Genomic DNA, 18,865 nt, shown 5'->3' on the forward strand with positions numbered 1-18,865 from the left:
AGAGCTGTGTGTGTGTGTGTGTGTGTGTGTTTGTGTGTATGTGTGTGTAGAGATGGCTCCTATTCTGGATGTTCTGATCTCCTCAGGGACCAGGCACACATATGGCAAGTAGACATACATGCAAGGCAAAACATTCATACAATAAAAGCAAATAAAGATACATAATTTAAAAATGATAATGAGTAAAATTAAAATAAAAACAAGAGCTTTAGTTTTGGGTTTTTTTGGGTTTAGATTTATTTCACTTTCTGTCTATGAGTGTTTTATCTACATACATAATATGTGTGCTACTTGTGAGCCTGGTGCCCTTGGAAATAAGAAGAGGGGTTTGAACCTATTTGAACTGGAACTGTGGATGGTTATAAGTCACCATGAGCTGAACCAAACCTAGGTCCTCTAAAAGAACAACCTGTAGTTTTCTTGGGCTGCCCTGTACCTCTTTGAAATTCTGCCAGCAGGAAAGCCATGACCAGAAGAAGACCTTTGTAGCATGATTAATAAAAGACTAAGAGACAGATATTGGTGTTCAAGCTTCAAGCTGAAGATCAGAGAAGCAAAGCAGCCAAGCCAGTAAATCTTACCTCTACCCAGCTAAAATAGCAATCCTGTCTCCACAAATCCTCAGAGGCAAAAGCTCTCAGTTCCTGTTTCCTCCTCCTTTTAATCCTTTCTTTACCCAGCCACATCTTCCTGTCTCTACCTCCCTAAAATTGGGATTAAAGGCATGTGGTTACCAAGTGCTGAGATCACCTTTGTGTATGCTGTTTCTTCTAGGACTGGATCAATATCACATAGTCAGCATGGCCTTGAACTAACAGATATACATCCAAAACTAAATCCTGAGTCCTGGGATTAAAGGTGTATACCACCACCACCTACTTGCCATAGCTAATTAGTGTGGCTGGCTTTGCATCCAGAACCCTCAGGCATTATTAAATCATAAACAGTATAATCACCATAGACCCTTGAATCTTCCAAATTTGGAGTCAAAATAAACATTCTCCACAAAACAAAAGCAAAGCCTCAAATTATTCAGGATAATGGGAATTTGAGTCAAATATAAACAAATCCTGACAAATTATCTGCCAGAGCTGCTGCTTAGCTGGTCTTTACTGGGGTGGGGAAGGTTATCCCAGAAGACTGAGCTTCACAAAGCAGATCACAAGATAGTGATGGCTGGCCAGCACACAATGAAGGACACAGTAACAGGTGATAGTAGTGCAGTCACTGCCAATAAAACAGACTTTAGCCGACAGAAAATGAGTGCCTACAAATCCATTTTACTGTCAGAAACTCATTTATTATCAAAGACATGAATGCACTAAAACGCAATGTGGTACATGGAGAGGGAAAAAGAAACACTATGCTAAATGCACAAGGGAAATTGATACACATCGGTGAAAAGTGTCCATATTTCAAATGTTGAAGTATTTTGCCAAGCATGGTGGCTTACACCTATAAACCAGAGCTTAGGAGACAAAGGAAGGAAGATCACCAGTGGATTTAGGAGCAGTGTGGACACCATGGTGAGTAAACATGGCATTGTATGGAATAGAGTTAGAGGCCATATGAAAACATCACTCCTTCCACGTCCAGGTTTGCACCAAAACAACAACTGAATATAGTAAAACAAAACAAAATGAAAAATTTATGCAGAAAAAAAAGAAACAGAAGACATAAATGGTAAAACAATGATCAAAATAAAAGCACTTAGGATAGGAAAAAGAAAACATAAACCAAACTTGAAACCTGAAAAGACAACTCAGATTATCTCTATAAAGAGAGTATAACAATCGAAATCATGAAGAGTGCAAGCCCTGTAGGACCTATCAAAACCTAAATTAAACAATCAGCATTCAGACACGGTGAGAAACAGCAATCCACTCTCTGGCTCAACAGAGGCTCTCTGCAAAAGCTGAAAGTAGGTGAGGTTCTCGTGTGTGTTGGGGTCGAAGAAGCCCTTGGTGTCGTCGCCAGGATCTGCCAGAATGCTGTTCATCTCCTCATCAAAGTAGCCGCGTTGGTAGGCCACGTCCACGGGCACACGGTGGCTGTGCGTGGGGTCAATGACCCCACCCGTGGCAATCTGGGCCTCCAGCAGCCGAATGCCGTGGTCCTTGACGATGAGGTCCCTCTGCATGGCCTGGAAGAGGGAGATCTGCTCGCCAGTGTAGGGGTCCGTGTAGCCAGTGACGGCCCGCTCAGCAGACAGCAGCTTCTCTTGGACCTCGCCTCCCACCACGCCCGCTGCCACGGCCTCCTCCACCGACAGCCTGCGGTTGTGCACCGGGTCGATGATGAAGCCGGTGGCCGCCTGCGCCTCCAGCAGCACCAGGGCTGTGCCGGGCCTCAGCACGCCCTTCCACATGGCCTGGTAGATGCTCATCTTCTCCTGCCGGCCGGGCTCCCCCTGCACGGGCACCAGGACACCCGCAATGCAGCTGGTGCCCTCCAGATACCGCTTGACAGAGTCCATCTCCGTCACCTCCCGCAGGGTCTTGGTCCCCCTGTGCCAGATCCCGCAGAGTCTCGGGGTCTATGATCCCGGATGTGTGCAGCTCAGATGCAGTTACCTGGCGCCTCAGCCCGGGGAAAGACACCTTGCTGAGCCTTTCTTCCGTCTCCTCGACGACCTGCGTGAGGATGGTGATGAGCTCACGCTGACCCAGGGTGCCAGCCAAGTGCTGGGCAAGGAGCTCCTCTCGGCGGGTCTCACTGAGGTACGGGGAGAACAGGACTTGCCACACGGAAACTGGCTCGCCCCGGAACTGCCCACGCTGGACCCGCATGGTGGCAGCACGCAGAGCCTGCTCCTGATTCTGCCTGGCAGTTGCGGCATCGTCCTCAACCTTGCCCTTGTCCGCGAGGGTCCCCGAGCTTCTGCCCCGGGTCTCCTGTTGGTCGAGGGAGGCAACAGTCAGCTTTGGCGTGGACTCCTGGGTCTCCTCGGCTTCCTCGATGATGGTGGTCAGTCTCCGGGTCAGCATGGGCAGAGTCAGCGTCCCAGAGCTGAACTGGGCCAGCAGCTCCTTCCTCGTGTCCCTGCTCACGTAGCTGGATGACAGAACGTCCCAAACCGGCACCTCTTGGCCCCGGAGACGGCCCACTTTCACTTCCATGGTGGCCTTCCCCAGGGTCCCCTGGGCGTCTACACTTGGGCTCCCATCCCTGGTTCGGGCCAGCAGGGAGGTGAGGGTAGAGCTCACGTCCTGAAGGGTCAGCCCGCCAGCCTGGTACCGTCGCAGCAGGTCCTGGCGCAGGCTCTCGGGCACCTCACGGTAGAAGAGAAGCTCCCAGACAGAGATGCTCTGGCCCTGGAAGTCGCCCGTGCCTGGCGTCACTCGGGCTTCTCGGAGGGCACGTCTCAGTTCCTCGCTCAGGTGGTGCACGGTGGAGCCCTTTCCCGCCAGCTGCAGCATGTAGAAGCCAGTCTCTGGGTCCCGCACACAGCGACGAAGCAGCTGCAGATAGGTGAGGTTCTCGTGTGTGTTGGGGTCGAAGAAGCCCTTGGTGTCGTCGCCAGGATCTGCCAGAATGCTGTTCATCTCCTCATCAAAGTAGCCGCGTTGGTAGGCCACGTCCACGGGCACACGGTGGCTGTGCGTGGGGTCAATGACCCCACCCGTGGCAATCTGGGCCTCCAGCAGCCGAATGCCGTGGTCCTTGACGATGAGGTCCCTCTGCATGGCCTGGAAGAGGGAGATCTGCTCGCCAGTGTAGGGGTCCGTGTAGCCAGTGACGGCCCGCTCAGCAGACAGCAGCTTCTCTTGGACCTCGCCTCCCACCACGCCCGCTGCCACGGCCTCCTCCACCGACAGCCTGCGGTTGTGCACCGGGTCGATGATGAAGCCGGTGGCCGCCTGCGCCTCCAGCAGCACCAGGGCTGTGCCGGGCCTCAGCACGCCCTTCCACATGGCCTGGTAGATGCTCATCTTCTCCTGCCGGCCGGGCTCCCCCTGCACGGGCACCAGGACACCCGCAATGCAGCTGGTGCCCTCCAGATACCGCTTGACAGAGTCCATCTCCGTCACCTCCCGCAGGGTCTTGGTCCCCCTGTGCCAGATCCCGCAGAGTCTCGGGGTCTATGATCCCGGATGTGTGCAGCTCAGATGCAGTTACCTGGCGCCTCAGCCCGGGGAAAGACACCTTGCTGAGCCTTTCTTCCGTCTCCTCGACGACCTGCGTGAGGATGGTGATGAGCTCACGCTGACCCAGGGTGCCAGCCAAGTGCTGGGCAAGGAGCTCCTCTCGGCGGGTCTCACTGAGGTACGGGGAGAACAGGACTTGCCACACGGAAACTGGCTCGCCCCCGGAACTGCCCACGCTGGACCCGCATGGTGGCAGCACGCAGAGCCTGCTCCTGATTCTGCCTGGCAGTTGCGGCATCGTCCTCAACCTTGCCCTTGTCCGCGAGGGTCCCCGAGCTTCTGCCCCCGGGTCTCCTGTTGGTCGAGGGAGGCAACAGTCAGCTTTGGCGTGGACTCCTGGGTCTCCTCGGCTTCCTCGATGATGGTGGTCAGTCTCCGGGTCAGCATGGGCAGAGTCAGCGTCCCAGAGCTGAACTGGGCCAGCAGCTCCTTCCTCGTGTCCCTGCTCACGTAGCTGGATGACAGAACGTCCCAAACCGGCACCTCTTGGCCCCGGAGACGGCCCACTTTCACTTCCATGGTGGCCTTCCCCAGGGTCCCCTGGGCGTCTACACTTGGGCTCCCATCCCTGGTTCGGGCCAGCAGGGAGGTGAGGGTAGAGCTCACGTCCTGAAGGGTCAGCCCGCCAGCCTGGTACCGTCGCAGCAGGTCCTGGCGCAGGCTCTCGGGCACCTCACGGTAGAAGAGAAGCTCCCAGACAGAGATGCTCTGGCCCTGGAAGTCGCCCGTGCCTGGCGTCACTCGGGCTTCTCGGAGGGCACGTCTCAGTTCCTCGCTCAGGTGGTGCACGGTGGAGCCCTTTCCCGCCAGCTGCAGCATGTAGAAGCCAGTCTCTGGGTCCCGCACACAGCGACGAAGCAGCTGCAGATAGGTGAGGTTCTCGTGTGTGTTGGGGTCGAAGAAGCCCTTGGTGTCGTCGCCAGGATCTGCCAGAATGCTGTTCATCTCCTCATCAAAGTAGCCGCGTTGGTAGGCCACGTCCACGGGCACACGGTGGCTGTGCGTGGGGTCAATGACCCCACCCGTGGCAATCTGGGCCTCCAGCAGCCGAATGCCGTGGTCCTTGACGATGAGGTCCCTCTGCATGGCCTGGAAGAGGGAGATCTGCTCGCCAGTGTAGGGGTCCGTGTAGCCAGTGACGGCCCGCTCAGCAGACAGCAGCTTCTCTTGGACCTCGCCTCCCACCACGCCCGCTGCCACGGCCTCCTCCACCGACAGCCTGCGGTTGTGCACCGGGTCGATGATGAAGCCGGTGGCCGCCTGCGCCTCCAGCAGCACCAGGGCTGTGCCGGGCCTCAGCACGCCCTTCCACATGGCCTGGTAGATGCTCATCTTCTCCTGCCGGCCGGGCTCCCCCTGCACGGGCACCAGGACACCCGCAATGCAGCTGGTGCCCTCCAGATACCGCTTGACAGAGTCCATCTCCGTCACCTCCCGCAGGGTCTTGGTCCCCCTGTGCCAGATCCCGCAGAGTCTCGGGGTCTATGATCCCCGGATGTGTGCAGCTCAGATGCAGTTACCTGGCGCCTCAGCCCGGGGAAAGACACCTTGCTGAGCCTTTCTTCCGTCTCCTCGACGACCTGCGTGAGGATGGTGATGAGCTCACGCTGACCCAGGGTGCCAGCCAAGTGCTGGGCAAGGAGCTCCTCTCGGCGGGTCTCACTGAGGTACGGGGAGAACAGGACTTGCCACACGGAAACTGGCTCGCCCCCGGAACTGCCCACGCTGGACCCGCATGGTGGCAGCACGCAGAGCCTGCTCCTGATTCTGCCTGGCAGTTGCGGCATCGTCCTCAACCTTGCCCTTGTCCGCGAGGGTCCCCGAGCTTCTGCCCCCGGGTCTCCTGTTGGTCGAGGGAGGCAACAGTCAGCTTTGGCGTGGACTCCTGGGTCTCCTCGGCTTCCTCGATGATGGTGGTCAGTCTCCGGGTCAGCATGGGCAGAGTCAGCGTCCCAGAGCTGAACTGGGCCAGCAGCTCCTTCCTCGTGTCCCTGCTCACGTAGCTGGATGACAGAACGTCCCAAACCGGCACCTCTTGGCCCCGGAGACGGCCCACTTTCACTTCCATGGTGGCCTTCCCCAGGGTCCCCTGGGCGTCTACACTTGGGCTCCCATCCCTGGTTCGGGCCAGCAGGGAGGTGAGGGTAGAGCTCACGTCCTGAAGGGTCAGCCCGCCAGCCTGGTACCGTCGCAGCAGGTCCTGGCGCAGGCTCTCGGGCACCTCACGGTAGAAGAGAAGCTCCCAGACAGAGATGCTCTGGCCCTGGAAGTCGCCCGTGCCTGGCGTCACTCGGGCTTCTCGGAGGGCACGTCTCAGTTCCTCGCTCAGGTGGTGCACGGTGGAGCCCTTTCCCGCCAGCTGCAGCATGTAGAAGCCAGTCTCTGGGTCCCGCACACAGCGACGAAGCAGCTGCAGATAGGTGAGGTTCTCGTGTGTGTTGGGGTCGAAGAAGCCCTTGGTGTCGTCGCCAGGATCTGCCAGAATGCTGTTCATCTCCTCATCAAAGTAGCCGCGTTGGTAGGCCACGTCCACGGGCACACGGTGGCTGTGCGTGGGGTCAATGACCCCACCCGTGGCAATCTGGGCCTCCAGCAGCCGAATGCCGTGGTCCTTGACGATGAGGTCCCTCTGCATGGCCTGGAAGAGGGAGATCTGCTCGCCAGTGTAGGGGTCCGTGTAGCCAGTGACGGCCCGCTCAGCAGACAGCAGCTTCTCTTGGACCTCGCCTCCCACCACGCCCGCTGCCACGGCCTCCTCCACCGACAGCCTGCGGTTGTGCACCGGGTCGATGATGAAGCCGGTGGCCGCCTGCGCCTCCAGCAGCACCAGGGCTGTGCCGGGCCTCAGCACGCCCTTCCACATGGCCTGGTAGATGCTCATCTTCTCCTGCCGGCCGGGCTCCCCCTGCACGGGCACCAGGACACCCGCAATGCAGCTGGTGCCCTCCAGATACCGCTTGACAGAGTCCATCTCCGTCACCTCCCGCAGGGTCTTGGTCCCCTGTGCCAGATCCCGCAGAGTCTCGGGGTCTATGATCCCGGATGTGTGCAGCTCAGATGCAGTTACCTGGCACCTCAGCCCGGGGAAAGACACCTTGCTGAGCCTTTCTTCCGTCTCCTCGACGACCTGCGTGAGGATGGTGATGAGCTCACGCTGACCCAGGGTGCCAGCCAAGTGCTGGGCAAGGAGCTCCTCTCGGCGGGTCTCACTGAGGTACGGGGAGAACAGGACTTGCCACACGGAAACTGGCTCGCCCCCGGAACTGCCCACGCTGGACCCGCATGGTGGCAGCACGCAGAGCCTGCTCCTGATTCTGCCTGGCAGTTGCGGCATCGTCCTCAACCTTGCCCTTGTCCGCGAGGGTCCCCGAGCTTCTGCCCCCGGGTCTCCTGTTGGTCGAGGGAGGCAACAGTCAGCTTTGGCGTGGACTCCTGGGTCTCCTCGGCTTCCTCGATGATGGTGGTCAGTCTCCGGGTCAGCATGGGCAGAGTCAGCGTCCCAGAGCTGAACTGGGCCAGCAGCTCCTTCCTCGTGTCCCTGCTCACGTAGCTGGATGACAGAACGTCCCAAACCGGCACCTCTTGGCCCCGGAGACGGCCCACTTTCACTTCCATGGTGGCCTTCCCCAGGGTCCCCTGGGCGTCTACACTTGGGCTCCCATCCCTGGTTCGGGCCAGCAGGGAGGTGAGGGTAGAGCTCACGTCCTGAAGGGTCAGCCCGCCAGCCTGGTACCGTCGCAGCAGGTCCTGGCGCAGGCTCTCGGGCACCTCACGGTAGAAGAGAAGCTCCCAGACAGAGATGCTCTGGCCCTGGAAGTCGCCCGTGCCTGGCGTCACTCGGGCTTCTCGGAGGGCACGTCTCAGTTCCTCGCTCAGGTGGTGCACGGTGGAGCCCTTTCCCGCCAGCTGCAGCATGTAGAAGCCAGTCTCTGGGTCCCGCACACAGCGACGAAGCAGCTGCAGATAGGTGAGGTTCTCGTGTGTGTTGGGGTCGAAGAAGCCCTTGGTGTCGTCGCCAGGATCTGCCAGAATGCTGTTCATCTCCTCATCAAAGTAGCCGCGTTGGTAGGCCACGTCCACGGGCACACGGTGGCTGTGCGTGGGGTCAATGACCCCACCCGTGGCAATCTGGGCCTCCAGCAGCCGAATGCCGTGGTCCTTGACGATGAGGTCCCTCTGCATGGCCTGGAAGAGGGAGATCTGCTCGCCAGTGTAGGGGTCCGTGTAGCCAGTGACGGCCCGCTCAGCAGACAGCAGCTTCTCTTGGACCTCGCCTCCCACCACGCCCGCTGCCACGGCCTCCTCCACCGACAGCCTGCGGTTGTGCACCGGGTCGATGATGAAGCCGGTGGCCGCCTGCGCCTCCAGCAGCACCAGGGCTGTGCCGGGCCTCAGCACGCCCTTCCACATGGCCTGGTAGATGCTCATCTTCTCCTGCCGGCCGGGCTCCCCCTGCACGGGCACCAGGACACCCGCAATGCAGCTGGTGCCCTCCAGATACCGCTTGACAGAGTCCATCTCCGTCACCTCCCGCAGGGTCTTGGTCCCCTGTGCCAGATCCCGCAGAGTCTCGGGGTCTATGATCCCGGATGTGTGCAGCTCAGATGCAGTTACCTGGCGCCTCAGCCCGGGGAAAGACACCTTGCTGAGCCTTTCTTCCGTCTCCTCGACGACCTGCGTGAGGATGGTGATGAGCTCACGCTGACCCAGGGTGCCAGCCAAGTGCTGGGCAAGGAGCTCCTCTCGGCGGGTCTCACTGAGGTACGGGGAGAACAGGACTTGCCACACGGAAACTGGCTCGCCCCGGAACTGCCCACGCTGGACCCGCATGGTGGCAGCACGCAGAGCCTGCTCCTGATTCTGCCTGGCAGTTGCGGCATCGTCCTCAACCTTGCCCTTGTCCGCGAGGGTCCCCGAGCTTCTGCCCCGGGTCTCCTGTTGGTCGAGGGAGGCAACAGTCAGCTTTGGCGTGGACTCCTGGGTCTCCTCGGCTTCCTCGATGATGGTGGTCAGTCTCCGGGTCAGCATGGGCAGAGTCAGCGTCCCAGAGCTGAACTGGGCCAGCAGCTCCTTCCTCGTGTCCCTGCTCACGTAGCTGGATGACAGAACGTCCCAAACCGGCACCTCTTGGCCCCGGAGACGGCCCACTTTCACTTCCATGGTGGCCTTCCCCAGGGTCCCCTGGGCGTCTACACTTGGGCTCCCATCCCTGGTTCGGGCCAGCAGGGAGGTGAGGGTAGAGCTCACGTCCTGAAGGGTCAGCCCGCCAGCCTGGTACCGTCGCAGCAGGTCCTGGCGCAGGCTCTCGGGCACCTCACGGTAGAAGAGAAGCTCCCAGACAGAGATGCTCTGGCCCTGGAAGTCGCCCGTGCCTGGCGTCACTCGGGCTTCTCGGAGGGCACGTCTCAGTTCCTCGCTCAGGTGGTGCACGGTGGAGCCCTTTCCCGCCAGCTGCAGCATGTAGAAGCCAGTCTCTGGGTCCCGCACACAGCGACGAAGCAGCTGCAGATAGGTGAGGTTCTCGTGTGTGTTGGGGTCGAAGAAGCCCTTGGTGTCGTCGCCAGGATCTGCCAGAATGCTGTTCATCTCCTCATCAAAGTAGCCGCGTTGGTAGGCCACGTCCACGGGCACACGGTGGCTGTGCGTGGGGTCAATGACCCCACCCGTGGCAATCTGGGCCTCCAGCAGCCGAATGCCGTGGTCCTTGACGATGAGGTCCCTCTGCATGGCCTGGAAGAGGGAGATCTGCTCGCCAGTGTAGGGGTCCGTGTAGCCAGTGACGGCCCGCTCAGCAGACAGCAGCTTCTCTTGGACCTCGCCTCCCACCACGCCCCGCTGCCACGGCCTCCTCCACCGACAGCCTGCGGTTGTGCACCGGGTCGATGATGAAGCCGGTGGCCGCCTGCGCCTCCAGCAGCACCAGGGCTGTGCCGGGCCTCAGCACGCCCTTCCACATGGCCTGGTAGATGCTCATCTTCTCCTGCCGGCCGGGCTCCCCCTGCACGGGCACCAGGACACCCGCAATGCATCCGGTGCCCTGGAGATATCTTTTCACGTCTTCATTGCTTTCAATTTTATCTACAGTGGTTCTGCCTTCTTCCAGATCTTTCAGTGTCTGTCTTGTAATAATAGCTGAGTTTACTAATTCCTCCGCAGTGACTTGTGTCCGCAATCCTCTGAACCATAGTTGTCTGTGTTTTCCTTCCTTTTCTGCTATCATTTGTAGAATAACTTTTACCACTCTTTTTAGTGCCCGGTATGTGTCACCTTTGTATATCCTCACTAACTCAATCTTTTTCTCCTCTGTCACATACTCTGAGTTCAGCAGCTCCCACACAGATCTCCTCTGGCCGCTGTACCTCCCCATAGTCACCTCCACCTGCTCTGCCTCCAGAGCCCTTTTGGTGGCCTCATCAACATACTCCATGTCCTTTTTGTCCTTTACCACTGGGAACAGAGCCCAGCCTGACTTCTCCTCCCTCTGGCACCTGTCCTGCAGCTCCTGGTATGTGACCTTCTCCTGTGTGTTGGGATCCACAAACCTTTTCCTCATATGCTTCTGATCAGCAACGAGTACAACTGTGTCATCACTGAGACAGCCACGCCTGCAGGCTGTTTCCAGGGGAACTCGGTGGTGGTGCAGTGGGTCAATGATTCCACCTGTGGCCACCTGTACCTCCAGCAACCTCAGTGCTTCCTCCTTCCTGACTAACTTCTTCTCCATGGCCTGGAATAGTGGGATGGTCTCTCCTGTGACTGGGTCTCTGTAGCTCTTTGCTGCCCTCTCTGCATTCACAAGTCTTTCTCTCAGGTCTTCACCCACCAGCCCGGCTGCTATGGCCTCATCCACATGTAGTCTCTGGTGGGTATGGGGGTCCATTAGGTACCCAGTGGCAGCCTGTGCCTCCAGCAACTGAGCTGCAAACCCTGCTGGGATTAGTCCTTCCTTGCTGGCCTCATAGAAGCTCATTACCTCCTGGGTGAGTGGTACAGTCACCCCAGCAATGCAATTGCTCCCTTCCAGGTAGATGTTGACATGCCCCAGCTGGCAGAGATCCTGGCACCCTCTCTCCCCACTGTGAAGCATATCCAGGGTTTTCTTATCAAGGATCCCAGAGTTGAACAGTTCTGCAGCAGTCACGTCACCACGGATGCCTGCCATCTTGAATCTTTGGTTTTGCTTCTCTGTTTCTTCCACAGTGGAGATGATAACCTCTACCAGTTTCTCTAGGCCTATCTTCTGGGCTCTGTACTCCTGCAAAAGCTTTCTTTTCCTTCCTTCTGTGAAGTACTGAGAAGAGAGCAGGTCCCACATGGACACTGTCTGGCCTGAAAACTTCCCTATGTACATTTTCATAGTTCTGGATCTCAGAGCTTGCCTTGTGGCCTCATCAATATGCATGTAGGTCTGTCCCTTCTTTACAATTTCCAACATGTACAGGCCTGTCTCAGGGTCTTCCACACAGCGCTCCAACAGCTGCAGGTAGGTGAGATTCTCATGTGTGTTAGGGTCGAAGAATCCCTTGGTGTCATCACTGGGGTCAGCCAATACACGGTTCATCTCCTCATCAAAATAGCCGCGCTGGTAGGCCACGTCCACAGGCACACGGTGGCTGAGTACAGGGTCGATGATGCCACCCGTGGCGATCTGGGCCTCCAGCAGACGGATGCCATGGTCCCTGACGATGAGGTCCCTCTGCATGGCCTGGAAGAGGGAGATCTGTTCCCCTGTGTAGGGGTCTGTGTAACCAGTGACAGCACGCTCAGCTGATAACAGCTTCATATAGGTTTCCTTGCCAAACATCCCTGCTTGGAAGGCTTGCTCTACAGTTAGCTTCCTGTTCTCCACGGGGTCGATGATGAAACCGGTGGCTGCCTGTGCCTCCAGCAATACCAGAGCTGTGCCTGGCCTCAGAATGTGCCTTCTCAAGGCCTCTGGGATACTCATCTTCTCTTTTGTACCCTGAATAAGGACCCCAGCGATGAAGTTGCCTCCTTCCAGGGACCTCCTCACACTGTCCATCTCTGTTACTTCCTGGACTGTCCTCTTCCCCTGATTGAGTTCATCCAGTGTCTGCTTGTTGATCAGCTGGGACCTAAACAAGTCCCCAGCTGAAACCTGCTTCCTGAGTCCTTTGAAGGTGGCCTGTGGGGGCTGCTTTTCTGTGGCTTCCACCAGGGTGGTGACCATACTGATGACCTGCCGCAGGGCAGCAGCCCGCCCGGAACAACAAAGTGCCACCAGCTCTCGCCGTTTCTCAGGTCCAACATACTCAGAGTGTAGCAGATCCCAGAGTGACACATTGTGTCCTTGGTACCTCCCCATGCTGATGGGCACCTTCATAGCCCTCAGTGCCACTGCAGTGTGGTCATCCACCTCAAGCACAGTGTCCTGGGGCAGTGGCAGCAGCCACAGGCCAGTGGCAGCATCCATAACGCAGAGTTCTTTGAGCTGCTGGTATGTCATCTTTTCATGGGAGTTTGGGTCAAAGAAGAGCTTGCTTTCCTTCTCAGTGGCAGTCAGCAACTGGCTTGTCTGCTCGTCCAGGAGGCCAAGCCTGCAGGCCACTGCCTGGGGCAGGCGCACTCCATGAGCAGGGTCCACAACACCACCAGTAGCCAGCTGGACTTGGAGGAGAGGAAAGGCCTCACTCTTGGTTACAAGCCCCTTCTCCATGGCCTGCCATAGAGAAAGGGAGCCTCCTGAATAAGGGTCTGAATATCCTGTGACTGCCAGCTCCACCAGCCGCAGCTGTTCACTCAGCTCCCTGCCCACCAGGCCGGCCTTCACTGCACCCTCCACCGACAATCTTTGGTTGGTTAATGGATTGACAAGGAAGCCAGATGCTACCTGGGCTTCCAGAAGCTGCTGGCCCAGGCCTGTGGGCAGGAGGCCATTCTTTACGGCCTGGGCAATGCTCAACTTAGTCCCCGAGGGCTGCAGAAGCACACCAGCCACACAGCCTGTGCCCCAGAGGCAGGCCTTTACAGCAGGCTGTTTAGCTACCTCGACAGGTGACTGTGTGCCCTGTGCCAATGCTTCCAGTGTCTCTTGGGTAATAATACCAGCATCTCGTAGCCAAACAGCAGGGACTTCACCCCGTGGGCCTGGAACAGTGATGTGGGCCAGGGCCAGGAGCTTAGCTGCGTGCACCCAGCTACACACAGTGTCCTGGAGCTCTGGCACTGAAATCTTCCCAACCCTCACATCCTCAAGGAAGCCCCTGCGCTGCTCCTCAGTAAAGTGGCAAGAGGTGAGCAGATCCCAGAGGGATACACCATCCTCAGTGGCAGCTGATGCTTGTAGGGTCTCCTGGATCTGGGTATCAGTGGGAATAGCAGGAGCATCTTCTGTCAGGGGCAGGAGGTAAAGCCCAGAGGCTTTGTCCTGGAGACATTGCTCCAGAATCTGGGCATAGCTGGTGTGTCCCTGGCCATCAGGTGTGGGAAAGGTCTTAGGAGAGCTGGACAAGACCACCTCCATGTCATGGTCAATGCAGCCACGCTGGACTGCCACAGGCATGGGGAGGTGGAGGTGGGTTATGGGATCAATGACACCTCCTGTGGACACCTGGGCCTCTAATAGGCGGGTTCCCTGCTCCAAAGGGACAAGGCCCTTCTTCATAGCCCTGAACAGGGACACTTTTTTTCCAGAAAAGGGGTCTCTGTAGCCAGTGATAGAATGCTCTGCTCGTTTTAGCTTGCCATATACTTCTGCTCCCACCACTCCCCTGCACACAGCCTCATCTACTGACAGGGTCTCCATACTACAGGGGTCTGTAATGGCTCCAGTGGCTGCCTGGGCCTCCAGCAAGGCCAGGGCTACACCTGGCGCCAGAAGCTTCTGCTTCATGGCCTGGTAGAGACTGATTCGCTGGTTGGAGGGCTGTAGTACCACACCACCCACAGTGCCTGAGCCCTGAAGGTACCTGTGAATATCACCCATGTGAAGAAGGGAATCTGGGCTGACCGTCCCCATCAGCACACGGTCCAGGAGCTCCTGGTTGATGATGTGTGCCTCTAAGAGCTGGTAGGCAGTGACCTGGCCGCATAGTGCAGGCAGTGTGATGTCTGCCCACTTCTTCATCTCTTCCTCCAGCAGCCGAGTGACCTGTTCCAGTGTGACCTTGCGCTGCTGATAATGCTGCAGCAGCTGCCTCCTCCAGTCCTCTCTGAAGTATTCTGAATTAATCAGCTCCCATGCAGAAACTCTCTGCCCCTGGAACCGTCCATACCTCACGGACAGCAGTAGATTCTGAAAGGCCTGCCGAGTGGAGCAGTCTACCAGCTGGGGTCGTGTACCACTAAGTGGCAGGAGGTGCAAGCCTGTCTCAGAGTCGTGTATACAGTGCTCCAGAAGCTGCAGGTAGGTGAGATTTTCATGTGTGTTGGGGTCAAAGAATCCCTTGGTATCGTCAGATGGGTCCAACAAGATAGAGTTCAACATCTGGTCAAAGTAGCCACGCTGATAGGCCACGTCCACGGGCACACGGTGGCTGTGCACAGGGTCAATTACCCCACCCGTGGCAATCTGGGCCTCCAGCAGGCGGATGCCATGGTCTCTAACAATAAGGTCCCTCTGCATGGCTTGAAAGAGGGAGATCTGCTCCCCAGAGTAAGGGTCTGTGTAGCCTGTGACTGCACGTTCTGCTGACAGTAGCTTTGAATAGACATCAGGCCCAATGACACCAGCCCTCAGTGCTTCCTCCACAGAGTATCTCTTATTTTCTTTTGGGTCAATGATAAAGCCTGTGGCAGCCTGGGCCTCAAGCAAGATCAGGGCAGTACCAGGCCTGAGAAGCCCCTTGCTACGGGCCTCATAAATACTGAGGCGTTCCTGGGAGTCAGGCATCAGTAGGCCTGCAATGCAACCTGTGCCCTGCAGGTACCTTTGCACTGAGTCCAGGCTGCCCACATCCTGGGCTGAGGTCTGTCCACGTTCCAGCTGCTCAAACAGGTCCTGGTTGATTATCTTAGCCTTCAGCAGTTCTCCTGATGTCACAGTGTCCCTCAACCCAGCAAAGGTGACTTTGGCAGTGGCTGCAGCCTGCTCAACAATGGCCTTCAGCTCAGCTGCAAGCTCATTCACTGATAGGGCCCCTTTCTGGTGCTGCTGGGCAAGCATTGCCCTCTGTTTAACAGGCACTGCCTCAGAAAAGAACAATTCCCAGAGGGATACAGGCCGGCCTCGGAACTTCCCTAGAGAGACAGAGGTTGTGGCCTTGCTCAAGGCCTGCCGAGTACAGTGGTCAATAAATGTGGGTCCTTGGGACTCTTTTGCATGGGGTCCTCCAGGAAGAGGCAGGAAAGCAAGCCCTGTCTCTGAGTCAGTGACAGAGTAGGCCAGCAGCTGTTCATAGTGAAGGCTATCATGTGTGGTGGGATCTGAAAAGCTCATTGCCTGAGAGAGATGTTGCTGAGTCTCTGCATCCAGGCAGCCAAAGCGCAGGGCAGCCTCCAGAGGCAACCGGAATCTGCGGGCTGGGCATATAAGCCCACCTGTGGCCAGCTGAGCATCTAGGAGGCGCAGAGCCAGTGGCTGGTCCACAAGCTTCTTCTTCATTGCCTGAAAAAGGGGGATGCGGGAGCTGCTGAAGGGGTCATAATACCCAGTCACTGCTTGCTCTGCAACCAGGAGCTGCTCATGGAGTTCTGGGCCAACCAGACCTTCTCTGACTGCCTCCTCCACCCATAGTCGCTGACCTGTGGCTGGGTGCACAAGGGTGCGGGTGGCAGCCTGAGCCTCCAAGAGTTGTAGTGCAATGCCCTTAGAGAGCAAGTGTTCAACTGTAGCCTGGAAGAAGCTCTTCTTGTGGCCTCCAGGCAACAGGACAACCCCTGCCAACCCTCCAACACCCTCCAAATAACGTTGCACCTCAGGGCGAGTGGCCACATCTGATACCACCAGTGTGCCCTCCTGCAGGCCTTGAACTGTCTCCTCATCCAGTACTCCTGCCTCCAGCAGCATTGAGGCGCTGGCTGCTCCACCCAGGGTATGAAAGGTGGTCTTCAAGGGCAATAGGGGCAGGCCTGAGCTGGGGTCTTGCACACACCTATCTAACAACATGCAGTATGGCAGCTGTTCCAGTGTATTGGGGTCAAAAAACCCTGGGGCACCCATGCCGGCCTCTGATTCCACTAGGATGAGCCATGTCTCCTGGTCTAAAAGGCCCTGCTGGCAAGCTACCTCTGGGGCCACTCGCACACCTTGAGTTGGGTTCACGGGGCCTCCAGTAGCTAATTGGGCCTCCAGCCATCTCATCCCCAGGGTCCTGTCCACAATTTCCTTCCTGATGGCCTGGAAGAGGGCCAGCTTTCCATCCCCATAGGGGTCAGGATAGCCAGTAACTGCACGTTCAGCAGCCAACAATTTCTCCTTTAGTTCCAGTCCCACCAGACCCTGCCTCAGAGCCTCAGACACAGAAAACATCTGGCCTTGGGCAAGGTCCACAAGGCCCCCAGTGGCTGCCTGGGACTCAAGCAAAGCCAGCCCAAGTCCAGTAGGCAGGAGACCCTGCTTCATGGCAGCATAGAAGCTCTGGGTCTGCCCTGAGGCCTCCACATACACCCCAGCAATACTTCTGGCTGTGGTAGATGGGGCAGCCTCTGCTTGGGATCTGGAACAGGTGCTGGCTCCCAACTGATGCTTCATGATTTTAGGAACAATGGACTGTTCAGTGCCATTGGCAACCGAAACATCACCAGGAGGTGGTTGGCCATTCATCATGGACAACTGGTAGCACAGAATTTGCTCAAGATTCACGTGTGACCTGTAGGGAACAGAAAGACTCAGTCAGGGACCCTGAGTGGCTGGGCAGGGGGAAAGATATGATCATGGGGTTCAGACGCAGACCCATCTAAGCTGAGAAAGTCCTGAATCCACATCCAGATGTGAGGAAGGAGGACCACAGAGGTTCATGGTAGCCAAGGACCCTCCAAGGGCATGAGCAAATCTCATTGTTGGGGGACCTGCAAGTCCCTTCAAGAGGGATTTAAGACAGGCTGCCCAAAGAACACAGACAATACAAGAGACAGCACGGTCACAATCTTGAGATCAGGCTGTGCCCTACTTTAAGTTACAGCATATTGTAGAAAACAGTGTTTTGGTTTTTTTTGTTTTTTGTTTTTTGTTTTTTTCAGGCCATGCCTTGCCCTAGGAGACTCCATTTTACAATGTGGCTTTTGCCATTTTGAGGGAAGCAGATTGCAGGCCCCAGGTAGATCCACAAACAGCACCATCTGTCAGGTACCAGCTTCTGCACAGATGGAAAGGATTTATTCCTGAGAGTAGAAAGGAAGGCATCTTATAAAGTTACCTTTATACCTGTAGGTACACATGGGTGCATTAAAAAAAAAAAAACCATACCAGGGAAACCAGGCTGAAGAATTTATCAGACACACCAATCTGAGAAAAGGGTATAACTCCCTCATGTGGGTCCTGTAAAGTCACAGACACCTAACCCTGCACAATGGCTTGGCCTTACATCAAACAGTCACCTGATCCCTGGTGTATGAATCAAGGTCCAGCAAGCAGAGGATTCCCCAACTGTTGTTGAAGCTTTAGCTTGACTCTGTCCTCTTGTTGATGCACCCTACTTGACTCCATGCCCACCCATCTGTTTGTCCCTCTGGACCTGGACCTGAATCCGCCATGTCCTGATTTTGGAGCCTGCTTTGGCCGCTCCCCCTGCAGACTCTACAGCCCTGACTGCAGCTCTCTTTCCTGGTAGCATCTGGCATCTTATCAATAGGACTCTCAGAACTCTGAGTACCTCTCTCTGGATCCAGCTGCAGTCTCTTTAACTTGTATTCATTCTTTACATGAATGAATAAATAACACATATACATAAAATATATAAGGAGATTTACAGTGTGCTGTGCGATAGGTGATAAAGATTGCTTTAGTAATTAAGATTAGAATATCTTGATTGCCTCCACCTTGGCCAGATTACTGGAGTCAGTGGGATTATGTGACAAATTCTTTGCATTTTGAAACTGCTGAACCTTGTGAATTTGTTATCATTCAATATATTCTGACATTGTAGAAAGACACAAACATGTTTGTCCACATTTCTGGCATAGCATACTCATAACATACAGGAACCTGAACCAGCAAGAAGTTACTCTCAGGACTCCCTGCGGATCATTTGGCCTCTACTCTAAGCCTTCAGGGTTCTAGTTAGTGAACCTTGGGGCCTTTCTGGGTACCCCTTTCCCCCAGTCCTGCCTTAGACTCAGATGTGTGTGGGGTCTTCAAGCTTGTATGGGTCCTGGGTCACTTGGTTTCAGGCCTCTAAGCTTCTGCCAAGGCTTGGAGCTTTTGAGCTAGGCTGAATTGATTGCCCAGAAAGGCAACTCAAAGTCCTAACCTGCAGGATTGACTGTAACCTTATTTGGAAGCAGGATCTCTGTGAATATAATTAAGATGAGATCATCCTGGAACACTGCTGGCTCCAATCCAGTGCACCTGGCATCTCTAGAAGATGGCAGACTGCTCAAGGAGAAGACAACCATCCTGTAAACTGAGCCTGCACACTGTGTCTTCTCAGTCCATAGCCTCAGCATTGCCAAAACATTCTCTCTACCCAGAAGTTCATCCAGGCTGGCCTTCGAATGAACTTTGGGAGGGGCCTGCCTACCCCTCCCGAGCATATATTTGTATTGTGGAACTTAACAGACAGACTTTGAATCTGGTCCCCAAGGACAGGTTCTTTCTG

At 56.4% G+C, this 18,865-nt stretch overlaps 1 protein-coding gene across 1 annotated transcript; it reads right to left on the minus strand.

The window, feature by feature from the left end:
- Positions 1 to 1,276: 1,276 nt before the first annotated feature.
- Positions 1,277 to 16,872, minus strand: Eppk1 (epiplakin 1). The gene is given in 4 exon segments (XM_051189178.1): positions 1,277 to 2,506; positions 2,508 to 2,855; positions 9,039 to 9,980; positions 9,982 to 16,872. Coding segments are annotated over 4 exon segments (8,838 nt in total). The 3' UTR covers positions 1,277 to 1,849.
- Between the last annotated feature and the right edge of the window lie 1,993 nt (positions 16,873 to 18,865).

The sequence above is a fragment of the Phodopus roborovskii genome, unplaced genomic scaffold (assembly GCF_943737965.1).
Source record: "Phodopus roborovskii unplaced genomic scaffold, PHOROB, whole genome shotgun sequence".
NCBI classification, from domain to species: Eukaryota; Metazoa; Chordata; class Mammalia; order Rodentia; family Cricetidae; genus Phodopus; species Phodopus roborovskii.